The sequence below is a fragment of the Gymnogyps californianus genome, chromosome 4 (assembly GCF_018139145.2).
Source record: "Gymnogyps californianus isolate 813 chromosome 4, ASM1813914v2, whole genome shotgun sequence".
Taxonomy (NCBI): domain Eukaryota; kingdom Metazoa; phylum Chordata; class Aves; order Accipitriformes; family Cathartidae; genus Gymnogyps; species Gymnogyps californianus.
In genome coordinates, this window is record NC_059474.1 from 40,441,629 (window position 1) to 40,456,341 (window position 14,713).

The window sequence follows — 14,713 nt, forward strand, 5'->3', positions numbered from 1 at the left end:
TGGTTTCATAAGCAACCTATAGATTCTTTTGTTGCAAACAACACTGTTAAAGAGGTTGGTTATCTCAAATATTTGGTGCTATCAAGAAACAAAGCTTAGAAGCAATTGCCACCCTAAGTAAAATATGCACCACACTTTTTTAAATATGAAGATTTATTAATGCTTATGTAAGAAAATACTTCGAAAAGAAAGTATAGCAGGGGAGACTTACACAGGAGATCTTCTGTTTTAAAGGTGTGGTGGGTTGACCCTGGCTGGATGGCAGGTGCCCACCAAAGCTGCTCTATCACACCCCGCCTCAACTGGACAGGGGAGAGAAAATAAAACGAAAGGCTCGTGGGTCGAGATAAGGACAGGGAGATCACTCAGCAATTACCGTCACAGGCAAAACAGACTCGACTTTGGGAAAAATTAGTTTCATTTATTACCAGTCAAATCAGAGCAGGATAATGAGAAATAAAACCAAATCTTAAACATACCTTCCCCCCACCCCTCCCTTCTTCCCGGGCTTAACTTTACTCCCAATTTCTCTACCTCCTCCCCCACAGTGGCGCAGGGGGACGGGGAATGGGGGTTGCGGTCAGTTCATCACACGTTGTTTCTGCCGCTCTTTCCTCCTCAGGGGGAGGACTCCTCACACTCTTCCCCTGCTCCAGCGTGGGGTCCCTCCCACAGGAGACAGTCCTCCATGAACTTCTCCAACGTGAGTCCTTCCCACAGGCTGCAGTTCTTCACGAACTGCTCCAGCATGGGTCCCATCCACAGGGTGCAGTCCTTCAGGAACAGACTGCTCCAGCGTGGGTCCCCCCGTGGGGTCACAAGTCCTGCCAGCAAACCTGCTCCAGCGTGGGCTTCTCTCTCCACAGGTCCTGCCAGGAGCCTGCTCCAGCGTGGGCTTCTCACGGGGTCACAGCTTCCTTCAGGCATCCACCTGCTCTGGCGTGGGGTCCTCCATGGGCTGCAGGTGGATATCTGCTCCACCGTGGACCTCCATGAGCTGCAGGGGGACAGCCTGCCTCACCATGGTCTTCACCACAGGCTGCAGGGGAATCTCTGCTCCGGTGCCTGGAGCACCTCCTCGCCCTCCTTCTTCACTGACCTTGGTGTCTGCAGAGTTGTTCCTCTCACATCTTCTCACTCCGCTCTCCGGCTGCAATTGCTGCTGCGTGGTAACTTTTTTCCCTTTCTTAAATATGTTATCCCAGAGGTGCTACAACTGTCCCTGATGGGCTTGGCCTTGGCCAGGAGTGGGTCCATCTTGGAGCCGGCTGGCATTGGCTCTATCGGACACAGGGGAAGCTTCTAGCATCTTCTCACAGAAGCCACCCCTGTAGCCCCCCTGCTACCAAAACCTTGCCACGCAAACCCAATACGAAAGGAAATATGCCTTTTTTTTTTAAATCTGTCTGAAGGAATGATTCCTAGAAAGATGGAAGACACTTAGATGCTGTGATGTTGCAGCACTTCCATGTGTATAGGTAGTCTCAATGGGTTGATTTTGAAATGATCAATGAGAACTGAGAACTAAAACCAACTGATCATTGTTCTTCAATTATTCCAGAAAACAGAGCCCTAGAAAGGTGAATTAAAAAGCAAAAAAGAGGTAGGAAATGCATTGGGTAACTAAATAAATATGCATTCAGTTATTTAATTATATATATATATATATTTAATTTCATATATAAAAATTATTCTGGTATGAACCAAATTTGACCAGATTTATATACAAACAGTGTAAAAAAAAAAAAAAAAAAAAAAAAAAAAAAACCAACAAAACAAAAAACAAAACCCCAACCCCCCCAAAAAAGCCACAACCAAAAAATCAACCAAACACAAAAAACCCAACATTGCTTTTTTTTTTTTTTTTTTTTTTTAATGACTTAGAACCAGCACTGGGTCAATCTATTTAGATAGCATAAAGTAAATGGACAAGCTATTTATCTTTTATATGTAAATATGATTTTTCAGCCATAGTAGTTTTTATTTTTGGGTAAGTTTTAGTCACTTTTTTCCCAGAAGGATGAGAAATGAAAACTGTAAAGAAAAATTGGACTTGTGTTATTAGTGCACTTTTAGTGAAATAATGAAAGTCTTAAAATGATGTTACATTACTCTGTAGACTAAGGTACAAAAATGCTAATTTATTGCTAGACTGCAGCGTCCAATTTGCATTCTAAATCAGACTGCGGAGCTCCCCAAATGAGTAGGTGCCCTCACAGTGTATCTAACCTATGCTTTTCCTGAGTAAATTCATAACAGTATGTGTGTTTGTACATGCTTCCTCACATACATACCCACATGTGGTGCTTCACCATTTTAAGAAGGTCTAGCTTTTTTAATAGGGATTTGAAGTGTACAGCTAATTTTGGACATTAGCAATCAGAAAAAGAATTGATGCAAGTATTGTTTTAAATCTCTGAACTGCCTCTAAATTCCTGTTTACTGTGGCACTGACAAATAATGTGTAGGGTGCATATAATTTTCAGCGATGAATATTGTGTATTAAATTGTGCTTGTATGTGTGCATAAACACACAGTTGCATACAAAATGGTACTGTTATAAAGATGTTTTCTAGAATATTATAAGGGTAATAGCCTATATTTGTTGTTAGTTCCAGATGATACAGATATATGAGCAGGAAGGAAATGAAGAGTCATATTATTCTTAAATGTGCTGATACAGGAGGAGGGGGAGAGGGGGGTTGGGGAGAGAGAGAAAGAGAGAGAGAGAAAGACAAGTAATACAGCATAAAGAACCCACAGGCATCTGGGCTTTCCCACTTCAGTAGCAAATAGGGGGAATTATGGGTTGGTGGTCTGCTTCCCGTTAAGAGGACACCCCTCCATCTGTTTTCAGTACAGCCTGTTTCCAATTTAAAACACAGATTTCAATACAAACCTCAATTTCTTTTCTCCATTTTATATGCAAAGTGAGGCTTATGAATCGGTGTCATTGCCATAAGGGCTCAGACCAAATTTCCCCCCAAAATTCACAGGCTGTTCGTTTGAATACCTGCTTACAGTGGTACACAATGGACAGCTTTGAGAAGAAAAATTGATAATCTTCACGGAAGAGTAATTTGAATGAAATTACACTTGACAGCCTGTCTCCAAGCAAACAAGGAGAGTGAGGGAGCCTTAGCTAAGCTCTGAGGACTTGCCTAAGCCTCTGCCGTTGGAGCTTCCCAGGGAAAAAAAAATCCACACTTTTCCTACATCTGACTGAAGCTTTTGATTAATTCTCTGTAGCTGTTTCTAGTGAAGAAAGGTAGCCATGGAAGAGAATATGGAAGAGGGACAAACACAGAAAGGTATTGTGATAAAATTGCTTTCTCTTTGCAAGGACATAATTATTTTGCAGTTCCTTATTTGCTTTAGCAGCATGCTGTAAGGTTAGTGAATATCCTTATGTGGCAGGATTTTTTTTTTCATACCATTTACTTCATTTGTCTCTCTGCAGTAGCACCTAGCATTAATATAGTGACTGTCATCTGATATCTAGTATTAAAAGAATCTAAATAGCAAATTTTACATCTATACTAATAATATTGCAAGCATTTAATGCAGCCTGCTTCCCAGACCAGTCTTTGTTAACCTTCATTTATTTCATGTTTTCACGCTTGTCTAGCTGGGTCAAGGGAGTCTAGTGTGAACTATGAGAGAGCTACTCACACAATATTTGGAGCCGGTTGCAGTTGGATATCTGACAATGTAACCAGTATTTACACCTTGAATGAGAGTCCAGACTGAACAAAGACATGGGGTATATTTTGTATATATTTAGGCAGTATTGAAATTTCCCGCTGCCTTTTTTTCCACTTTTGTTTTGTGATGTGTTGAAGCAGCCTTGCTATAGTTCTAATATTGCATTGTACAGATTTGCATTTTTCTGAAATTCATTTTGCACATTGCAGCTGAAATTGCTTTAGCAAGATGTACACAGCGTGTTCAGAGCATTTCTGTTCCACTGTTTCTGGTCAAGTTGAAAATAACTGAACGTTATGGGATGTGTTAGCACTTAAAGGTGCAATTTAAAATTATTGCAGACTTTATTAATTTGTGAATCTCTGAGAAATACAGTGGTTTCAGTCTTTTCACTTAAGTGTTATTCTGTACAAGCGACACTACAGTAGTGAAAAGAACCAAGGTTTTTTGATTTTACTTTACTGCAAGCACAAAAGGTAATCCTAGTGAATGTTTGCCATGTTAAATCATGTACACTTTTCATTTTGCATTTATTTTGAATTCACTTCCATTTTTGAGGAGGATTTAGGAACTCACCAAGTGATTTAATATAAATTGCCTGTAAAGGCATATTTTTCTGCGCTGATGTCATATTCTGTTTTTCCAGTCCCTGATCAATCTGCTTTCTACATGTAAATGTCATGCTTTCTCATTATAAGTGACCCATTTAGACAGAATGCAGCTTTGAATTGTTTATGGTATTGACTTGATCTAGATGCACAGTAGACAGTCATGAGAAGACTAAAGGAGGATATATGTGCCCCCTCTGTGTGTACATATGTTTATCGATAAATAGATTAGTATCTGGTTGATGATTTCAGCAGTTTCTTCAGTTGAATTTTATTTTTTGCAAATGGCAGAAATAATGGGAAAGTACAAGACAGTTCATTTTTGTTATGTTTTTTCTGAAGGTAAAATCAATACGTTTATTGTATGGTTCAAATTATTTAGTGTGCTTTACATTTAGAAATTGAAGACATGCTTTTTTTAAAGTCTAAAATGCATTTTTTCCTTCTTAAAACAAGTGAATTGAACTATTTGGCCACTGAATCAAAATACTTCATTGTCACTGAATGATATTGCCTGAAGAAACAGTGTGAAATTCAAAATCCCTAAATTCTTATTAGAGAGAAAAAAAATCAGAAAAAAGTGAATCATTCTGTATATTAAAAGAACATGTTGTTGTTGATAAACTGTGTCCTCATTGTTCATATGATAAGCAGTTGAATGACCAATAGCCACTCAAAATGGTGTAATTAATAGTGTGATTACAACAGCTAACACTACTTACCCCCCCCCCCATTTACAATGCCATGTGTTCAGCCTTTTTTCCCTTTCATGGTACCCAGCTGTCTTCACAGACAGTGACAGGAGAATGTAAAGAGCTCACAAATTATATGTGTTTTTCCTTATTGAGGTGGAAGGGGATGCTGCTTAGTTGCTGTGACCATACCTGCGAACCTGTCATGTCAACCTGTCGTGTTCCCACTTTGGATTATGACAACTTTTAAAGTGTATTTAGAATTTGAAGAAAATCCGCAATTCAGGAGGAAAGTGAAAAAATATTTTCATTTTTGAATTTTTGGGGGATGCTTGAATGCAGATGTTGGAATTACAGTGAAGTATAGGGATGATTATGAAATCATGGATCTCTTTAAGATTTGCACTTTGCACTTGAAAAATATTGACTGTTATTAGTATGACTTGATACTTCTCTTTCATAGTTCCTGGGTTTTTTGCTTTCATTTAGCATGCTCTATCTATTATGTGTTTAACTGATATCCATAGTATAGTTCCAGGTCATCTGGACTGGCTTTTCTAACTGTAGTGTCCCAGCAACTTTAATTGTAATTCATATATTCTAATTTTTGTCCTCCTGCCATCTTGAGTGGAACTGTTTCTTTCTTTCTTTCTCCTCTGCTTTCTACAAAATCAATGGGAGTATAAACTGTCACTGCTTATCAACTCCTGTGCTCTTCACAGCAGATGCTTTGAACCTCCCACTGAACAGCATTACGTCTTGCTAGCAGCCATGATGGAAGTGAATAGTTTCATATTGATGCATTTCATAAATGTGATAAAGATAGCTCTAATAAGAGGCTTGCAGATTTGGAAGTCTTGTCATTTTAGAGAATTTTATGCGATAAGATATTGGTAAGTGCAAACATAATTCTTATCATAGTGGTTCCAAATAATGACCTTCTGCCTTACACAATCTCTGTACATTCTAGTGTTTAACACTTATGATTTGTTTATGGCTGTATCTTGGAAAATTGTCAGCAGGGAAATATATTACATCTGTTTTCTGAAAATAATGAATTACTAGAAACTGTATAGTTCAAAGTAATGATTGGAAAATAGAAATGGACTTGTACCCTGCCCCCCCCCGTCCCATCCCCCCCCAATATTTTCTTTCTATTGGTCTTGGAAAGTATGGTTTCTTCTTGGCATCAGGACCCTTAATATGGTAAATTGAGATAACGCTGTTGTCCAGCAGTTTTCATATGTAAAGCTGTAAAAATTGAAACCAAGAATAATTCGTATTCATTGATTTTCTGTTTTAAAGTATTAGAAGACTTGGTTTTTCCCCCTCCTTTTCTCCTTGATACCACATTTCCTTCACTTGCAAGCCAGTACAGGTTGGGGAGGACATTTCAAAGGTATTTGCTACACAGCTGTCTGTAGCTGTCCAAGAACTGAAAGTGTGTAGAAAGTCTGGCTGAAATGTAAGCTACATGTGAACACTAAAATACGTTCTAACAAAGTAAAAAGTCATAACATCTCAGAAATACCAACTTGTTCACGATTTCCATAATACTGGCATTATGATACATGCCTGGAACTGTAACATACTAAGAGCTTTGATTGCAAATTTGCTGTCTGGAAAGCCCAGGATAACTAAAGCCCGTAATTTATTTGACTGGTTTATTTTTCAAAAATGATCAGCTCCACTTAGAAGCAGAAGTTTCACGGATATCTTTACGAATGAATGCTAATTTTGAAAACCTCATGCCATAAATTTGCATCTGTCGGTGGTAGGTCTCAACTGCTAGTGTTTGAAAGACAATGACAAACTGTTAGCTTTGCTATGTGGAAAAAGATATAGGTCCAGTTCCTGCAGAACAGGTCTTCCCTCCGTGAAAGCACTAAGATTGCAACGAAGTCCCCAACCACAGTCATTTGTCCCAATAGAAAACTTGTCAGAGGGCAGGCACTGTAATTTTTTGCATTGTGTGGGACTTGGTACAGTGGAGTTTAGGATTATTCTCACCACATATCTATTTCAGAAAAAAGAAACATTCTGTAGCACAGCAAGACATACTTATACCACTTGCAGTAAATTGAAGATAAATGTGCCTTTTTTATGGTTCATCCATAACTTCATTTTGTAGTTTGAATTCCTTTATAAAATAAACTCTTGGGAATGGATGGAGCATCTGTGTTTGTACAGCAGCAAACATGAGGAAGAGCTAATTTTACTTAAGCTCTCTTGGCTGTAGTATACCTAACAAACATAGATAATGTTCCACTGGTAGGATAGCAAAAAAATATGTAATATTATTGTGACAAGAGATGGTTGAATACTAGAAAATAAATAATGGGTTAATATTTGGTCTGCATTAGTGATTTAAGTGGATCTGCAGCCTCTTATCAAAGCTTTTTCATTTGTTCCTCAGCATGTTAGTAAAGGAGAGCTTTAAGCAGAATTTTATAAGAAAATCATAAGGAGTCTAGGATGCTATCAGTAATATGTACACAGCCTCTGCTTCAGCCATGAGAGGCTGAATTGCTTCCTCTTACTTCAGTATTTTTTTGGAAAATGGCAGACTCTGAGTTAGTAGGATACTAGAGACTAGATGAAAGTGATGATTTTTATTTCCTACTAAGAAATATACCAACAGCCAAATAGTCAAAATGCTGCTGGCATCCTTTGCAAGTTAGTCTTCTAAATCTTTTTATTTACCTCTAGAAGAGAACAGTTGTGCAGTTTCTCATTTGACTATTGTTAGAAAGTTGGTTAAAATAAAAATGAGCAAATCTCAATATTTTGCACTTTGATTTTGTTGGGTGACTATACTTGCAAATAAAGCCGAGGAGTTATTTTCTGTTCTTTAATGCAAATGCCACACTAAGTGTAAGCCATGCTTGTATCTTCAGTTAGATCCTTTCTATGTTGTTAGTACTCTGTCTAGTCTTATAGGACCCCTGAAGTACAATCAGTTTTGTGAGTAATTTGGAAAAAGTTTTTAAATTTGGCCTTATAAGTAGGAAGTAGCAGATATTTGCTGACTGGTATTCTTCATACAAAACCTGGATTTGCAATGCTTGATTCTTAAAGAAAACATGGTGGGCAGAGGTCAATCTCTATTTCCTTTGGGAATATATTTTCAATTCTACTCTTAGTTCTCAAGCCTGTGTTCATATTGGAGTTTTACAAGTTCCTTCAGAGCAGAATGGTCTTAACTTTCATCACGTTTATTGCTTGTTTGTAAAAGTGTATGTGTGAGTATAGTAACAGTATCAGATAAAATACTCACTCGACAATCATAAAATCACTAACAGAGTAAATAATTTTCCTTCTTAATCAATGTTAAATATGGAGGTAAATTTTAGCATCTGGCAAAGTATCTCACAATATTTCCTGCTTAATACTCCTTAGTAGTTAATCAGTAAGATTTATTAAAGAAAAATGCAATAATATTCAATATGAATTTGAAGTTAATTGTTATAATATTGTAAGAGTTATTGTCCTTTATACAGTAACTACAGGCTACCTTCCTTAATATTCTTACATTAGGAGCAGTGAGTTCCAGAGTTGTAATTTGAATATAAGTTATTATTCAATATATTAGGCTTTTATTCACAGATAATGATGTAAATAAACTTAGTCTTGCTTGCTTATTTAATCTTTAACATTGAAATGTCTCCGTTAATAGTAGAAAACTTTGTATTTCTTACAGGCTTAACATCATACTAGTCATAGGCATGAAAATCCAGTATTAATAGGACCTAATTATACTTTTATATATATTCTTACAGGGCAAAAAGTATTCCAACTGCCCTAAGGCAGATGGAATCCTCAATTCAGTGTGTGAGAATTTAAGTCTTCATGGTAATTTTGACAGTTGTATGTCAATTTCATAAATAAGCTATTTTAGAAATAAGATATTTCATAAGTAAGAGATGTAAATGCTTAGAAAAAAGTGTTGAATATATTTAAAATGATTAATTGATACTCATTCTTGAAAAAACACTGTATCAAAACAGAAATATAAATTTATAAAAAGCTTTTTCTACAGTTTGTGAAAGTAAAGGCTCACTTTGGGGGAAAAGGGGTATTTTGGATTTCTAATTACTCTGAAAAAAAAGCGTTTAGTAATGACAAAACAATACTGCAGATATAGCAAAAATAAATTTGATTCAGCTTAGTGCTTAGGCTCCTTACGGAGAAGGATTGAGGGATTGGTATATCTAATATCTAAAAATTATTCATTTTATATTGTGACTATGCATTCATTTCTGATAAGCACTGTAAACAATTTTGGTAATGCAATTTTTAACCTGTTTGAATTGCCTACCACTGCACTAAAATTCAAGATGGAAGAATGGATGGAATGCTGCTGGCCTCATATAAAGACAATGTTTGCTTTCTTGATACAATAGTTTTGAACTGTTAATTCTCCCTATATAAACAGGTGAGAAAATATGCTCTTTCCTCCTGATAGTTTTATATGGAGAATTAAGTAGAAAATAAGAAAAAAAATACACATTTTTGAGCTGTTCTGCTTCAGATTGTAGACATTGTATATGATTTTATAAAAACCATAAAGCACATAAGCACCTGATGGCCATTGAAAATCAGAATGTAAAAAAGGCAAAGGTGAATATTGATCTTATATCAAATATTTTGTCAGTTAATATTCCATTTGACAACTCTATTTCAGAAGAATTTTGAGCCAATTCATGCAACTAAAATGCATAATTCCTGCTGATATCTTATCACGTGACTGATTTCTAAGACAAGCCAGCAAGTCCCACATTGATGTGTTGTCACAAATCTTTTGCTTGGGGGGGTGGAGAATTACAGAGACTTCAGTTCCAGTGTGTAAGGAATGAGAAATAAGTCTTGTCATTTTCTCAGCTGCAGAGAGATCAGACTCAGAGCATCAAAATTGTGAGGGTCAAAGATAAACACCAAATACGGATTAACTATCAGAACGGTGAATTTTTGTACACATACGCTCTAGGGCCTTATGAAGGAAGGCCACTGACAAAAAATGGCTTAAGTATTCTGTTAGCTTGTCCATGCCAGCTCTCATACAATACACTAGTCTCAAGAAGGCTAAATTTTTTCTTTCCCTGCGCCCCTCCCCCCCCCAGTATTTTAATCTCCTTACTAGTCATCATGTAGGACTTCAGTAGTCCTTCCAAAATTTATACTGCAGCTATCTACGACAACATTGTCCCAAATAACAGTTGCTAAAATATCACCAGCTACTACTAAGTGCAAGGATGACTCTCCTCTTTACATTTATAATACCCCTGATATTTCAATTGGACAGTTTCTGAAGTATTTTTATTTGGTTCACATAGTGAAAGTTTCATTTTTTTTTTCCCAGTAGTGATAACAATACAACTGTACAGCAAATGAATATCACAATAAATTTAGTATCAATTTTAACAAAAATCTGTCTTTTTAATAGTGGTGTGAGGGAAGCAGTGTATTTGCTGCAGTTCTGGTATAAAACTAGACTTCAGCAAAAGGTGCATTTGCTGCACTTTTGGTATATAAGCTTTGCAGGAAGGTGCTACTGCCAGAGTGTAAATAAAACTCAAGTAAAATACAGTATTTGCAGTTCCAGTAAGCATTCCTCACTTGTCAGTATCTTCCCATTTGTACCCCAAGAGTGTGTTCTGTTTTTCTTCCTCTTCCTGGGGGGGTGGGGAAGTAGCTCTTTGTGACTGCTGCCTCGCTTTTCAATTTTCTGTGGAAGCACTTTCTTTTTAGCATCTGGAAGGCATGGAAATGAAATCCTACAACATTTCTAAATTTCTTCTGGGAACATGTAATATAAGATGACAAGTGCTGTATGTTTATTAATTAAGTCGTAGCTGGTCACATCTTCTCAGTCTGCAGCAGGATGATTTTATATAGATAAAATTGGACATTAAGGAGGAATTTGAAGGGAGTATAGTAGCATAGTGAAGTGATTAAGCAGGGATTGCTTTGCATTAAGGCACAATGGCAAAAAGTAGAGATGATTGTGCTGATAAAGGTTGAAGAGATGCAATATGATGAAAAGAAGAAAGGAATAAGCAATATAACTTGAAAGACCTTCGGAGGGGTTCACAAGTTTGAAATTGGTATGGAAATAGAGGAAGACAATATTAGAGTTAAAAGAATGAAAGATACTAACATTTGGTCTTTTAGACAAGATCTATAGAGGGCCTTGATGGAAATTTTAGGAGTTTCTTTAGAAACAAAATGTGTTCTTTAAGGTAGAGTGTTTTTTAAATGGCTTCCAAATCTTTACATTTTAGTCTCTCAAGGAAAAAAAATAAAATCTCTTATGGTATTGATATAATGATATAAAGTTCAATAATTTTAAACTTTAAAAACCCCAACCAAAACACAAGTAACTGAGCAGAGTAGTACTAGATTGATATTTGCAGATTCATATAGGTAAATAAAACATATGAGAAGTTTTACATAAGTTATTAGAAGCATAAATTCAGATTATCTTTTTAAAATAGTGAACATGTAACTTAAACACATTTTTCCCCCAAGTAAAACAGCAGCCATGCTATGTTCATGGCTACTATAGTAATATTGTAATATTACTATGGTAATATTGCTATGGCAATATTGTAACTGTGGACAGTTTCTAACTATTTTGAAGTTATGCATAGATGAGGGAAAGAGGGAGAGCAAGTTTGGCTTTATCTTAAAGCGATGAGAGATAGGAAAGATTCTCTTAGTTGGGAAAGGAAAGTATATCACCACATTCATGGAAAAGAGTTATCACAGTTGACCCATTGGCCTAGTTTCTTTGGTGAAGGAAGCTGGTACTGTGTACCCTTGCCTAGCAAGGTGATGTAGCCAGTGTGGGAGGCTCCACAGTGTAGTGGCACCCTCTACTACTGGTGAATCAGCTTAGCTTTCTTTATGTAATTCATCAAAGCCTGCCACCCCCTGAGTTCCCACCAAATCTTCTCTTACTCTATTAAGCTATATGCAATAGTAAGCAGCTGGCATAATTTTGAATCAATTTAAAAGCCTTTAGAAAACAACAATGGGAAGAGCTTGGGGTGTCTCTTTGCAGCTCTCAAGCGAGGACACATTTGGCCATAGCTAAGAACTTAGGCTTGCATATTTTTATACAGGAGTAGGTACTGAGCTTCTGGTGTCATGGTTTTGATTGGTATCTCAGGGGGTAGATGAGGAAACCTATCCAAGCCAGGTACTCATCCCTATGCTTGGATGGCACAGAGCTCTGATCCTCGTCTCTCCAGAAGAAAGCCAGTACATACATCCTGTCGTGATCTACTTCCATCTGCCAAATTGTTTGCTCCCCATCTCTTTTACCCTTCTATTACACATCTCGCTTCAAACAACCCTCAACCTTCAAAAGATCTTCTGCTCTGATATAGTGGAAGTTACTAACAGTACCTTGAATACTTTGGGACTTCTTAATACAGGCTAGAATCTGCATGCAGAAGTTGATGCTGTGGTAAGTTTCTCTAGTATGACAAGGAGAATCTGGACTGTGGCGGGCAAGACATTGTGCAGGCTGCTGAGGGTGAATCCTCCAAGTCTGCACTAGAGGTGGAAGGCCATGGAAAAGTTAGCACTGTTGCTAGTTCTATTTTTCCTGTTCTATCAGTAAATAAGTCCTAGGTCTTAAGACAGTTCTTTAACATTTCACATTAGTAAACGTTTGCAGGTTTGGGTGGTTTTCTTTCTGATATCTTTTGGGGAAAAAAAAAAAATGCCCAGACTCTAGATATTATGGTAGCATATAAAGCCCCAAAGAAACTTGCAGACAGTCTCTTTATTAGCTTATAGAAGTACACTGCAGAAATTAGTAAGCCTCTCATATTTCAGGTTTTACCTGGTCATGTCCTTGGTCTTTTGAGAAAATTCAAGTCCTACATTTTGACCCATAAAGCCCAAATGGCCTGAAAATATGATGTGGGAATTTATGGAACACCTTGAATTTCATGGCATTCTAGGCATGCTGCCAAAGACATCTGTACATAGCCTACTGGTAGAGCCCTCTCTGAATAATTTTTATATGTTGTTGTGGTTTGTGATAAGCTTTTGGTAATACTGCCAGTCACTGCAAATTCTGAGGTGTTCCTATTGGATACGGAGAATTAAATACACAGTTCAAGTAATATAAAACAGAGCATCTATCCTTCCTTACAAAGTACAGGAGAATTAACATTTACTTATTAGAGAGGTAGAAAGACGTTTGTTCCAGAGGGGTGCATACTCTTGATCTTACTTGAGGGAGCGTTTGTGGGTTACCTAGCTAAGTGTGAAGTCATTCAATGGAGGATTGCCTTCCCTGTTAGTGAATGGCAATAGACAAGCTAAAGTTACCTTAACCTTTCCAGTAAATTAATCCTTGCCTTTTAGCAGTTAAATACCATATTGCATCCTCATGTCATATGTACAAAGTGGTTTATATTCAGCAACTTCTTGCTCTTTACTGGCCTGCTTGTTCTGTGACCTCTATGGTGAAGATTATATTTCCAGCTATGTTTTTCTACATAATTTGTTTACCATGTTCACGGCACAACTTGGAGGCTGGATCTGGTCTCTGGGATGCTTACATTTGATATGCTCCCTTTTCAATGGAGGAGGCAGGGAACAACTGAGCAGAAGGGGCTGCTGTCACTCGGAGCAGACAAATGCTTCTGTGCCTTACCTGGGTATGATGTGAAACAGATCAGGTAGCTGCAGTAGAAGAAAGGGGATGCAGTAGCTGCTACTGGGCGCAGTGAGCCCAAATTCAACCTCTCTGGCTGTTGGATTAGTCCATTGTGAAAAACCTTAATTGAGCAGGTGTCTATGAACAGATTTTTATTTTTACTGATAAAAGTAAAATCAATAACATTTTGAATTCTGCATATGGCACAAAAGAACTTATAAACTTTTAAAGGATAGTGTTTTTCATAAAGGTTGTATACCAATAAAGAGTATGTACTTGAACTTATGGGGGTAGTAGGTTGCTAAGTCATTGTAAATAGTAACTCAATATGCATAACTGAGGATGCAAATAAATGTCTGAAATTGCCTTGAGAAAGGGACCATTGACTACTTGGCCACTGTGTTGTTCATAAAGGTATTCAATTATATTATTGAATGTTACATTATTGATTTTTAAACTGAGTAGCTTTAGCGTGAAATGCTTCCCACTTAACATGGTTTGCCTTTGTTCATGACTTGTTGATAAACCATTTCTATCTAGAAGAGGAACTTACATTTCTAGCTGAATGACACAAATACAGTGATTTACTTTCTCATGAAGTAGTCTGAGTATGTTAGATATAAAAAATGCTTTTCCTATTTGTTGTGATGCTTCAGTATAGCAGTACAATTGTCTTCAGAGACTTTCTCAGCCTTCTAATCTCTTACTGAGAGGTTGACCACTACTTACGATCAACATACACTTTTAACATTATAAATAAGCATAACCATGCTTTCCCCCCTGCCTTTCCTCTTAGTGGTAGTTTGCAGTTCCTTATAAACACCTGCAGATTCTCTTTGTGGTTTTCATGCTATTCAAAAGCATCTGATTGCCATGTTACTTAACTAGATAGCTGAACTAGATCGAAACAAAACAGTATCTTGTTTTCCAAGTGTTCATAATTAGCTTGATATCTACTCCTTGGAGCCATAAAACTTGTCTTCTATTTAGTCTTGACTATATTTGCTACATAATACTACCCTTTTGCTGGA

At 37.1% G+C, this 14,713-nt stretch overlaps 1 protein-coding gene across 1 annotated transcript in view; it reads left to right on the top strand.

The window, feature by feature from the left end:
* The first annotated feature begins 4,380 nt into the window (after window positions 1–4,380).
* GPM6A (glycoprotein M6A) overlaps window positions 4,381–14,713 on the top strand; it is a 125,672-nt gene continuing 115,339 nt past the window's right edge. Inside the window, 1 exon segment of the mRNA XM_050895908.1 lies at window positions 4,381–4,442. Coding sequence (XP_050751865.1) covers window positions 4,381–4,442 — 62 coding nt within the window.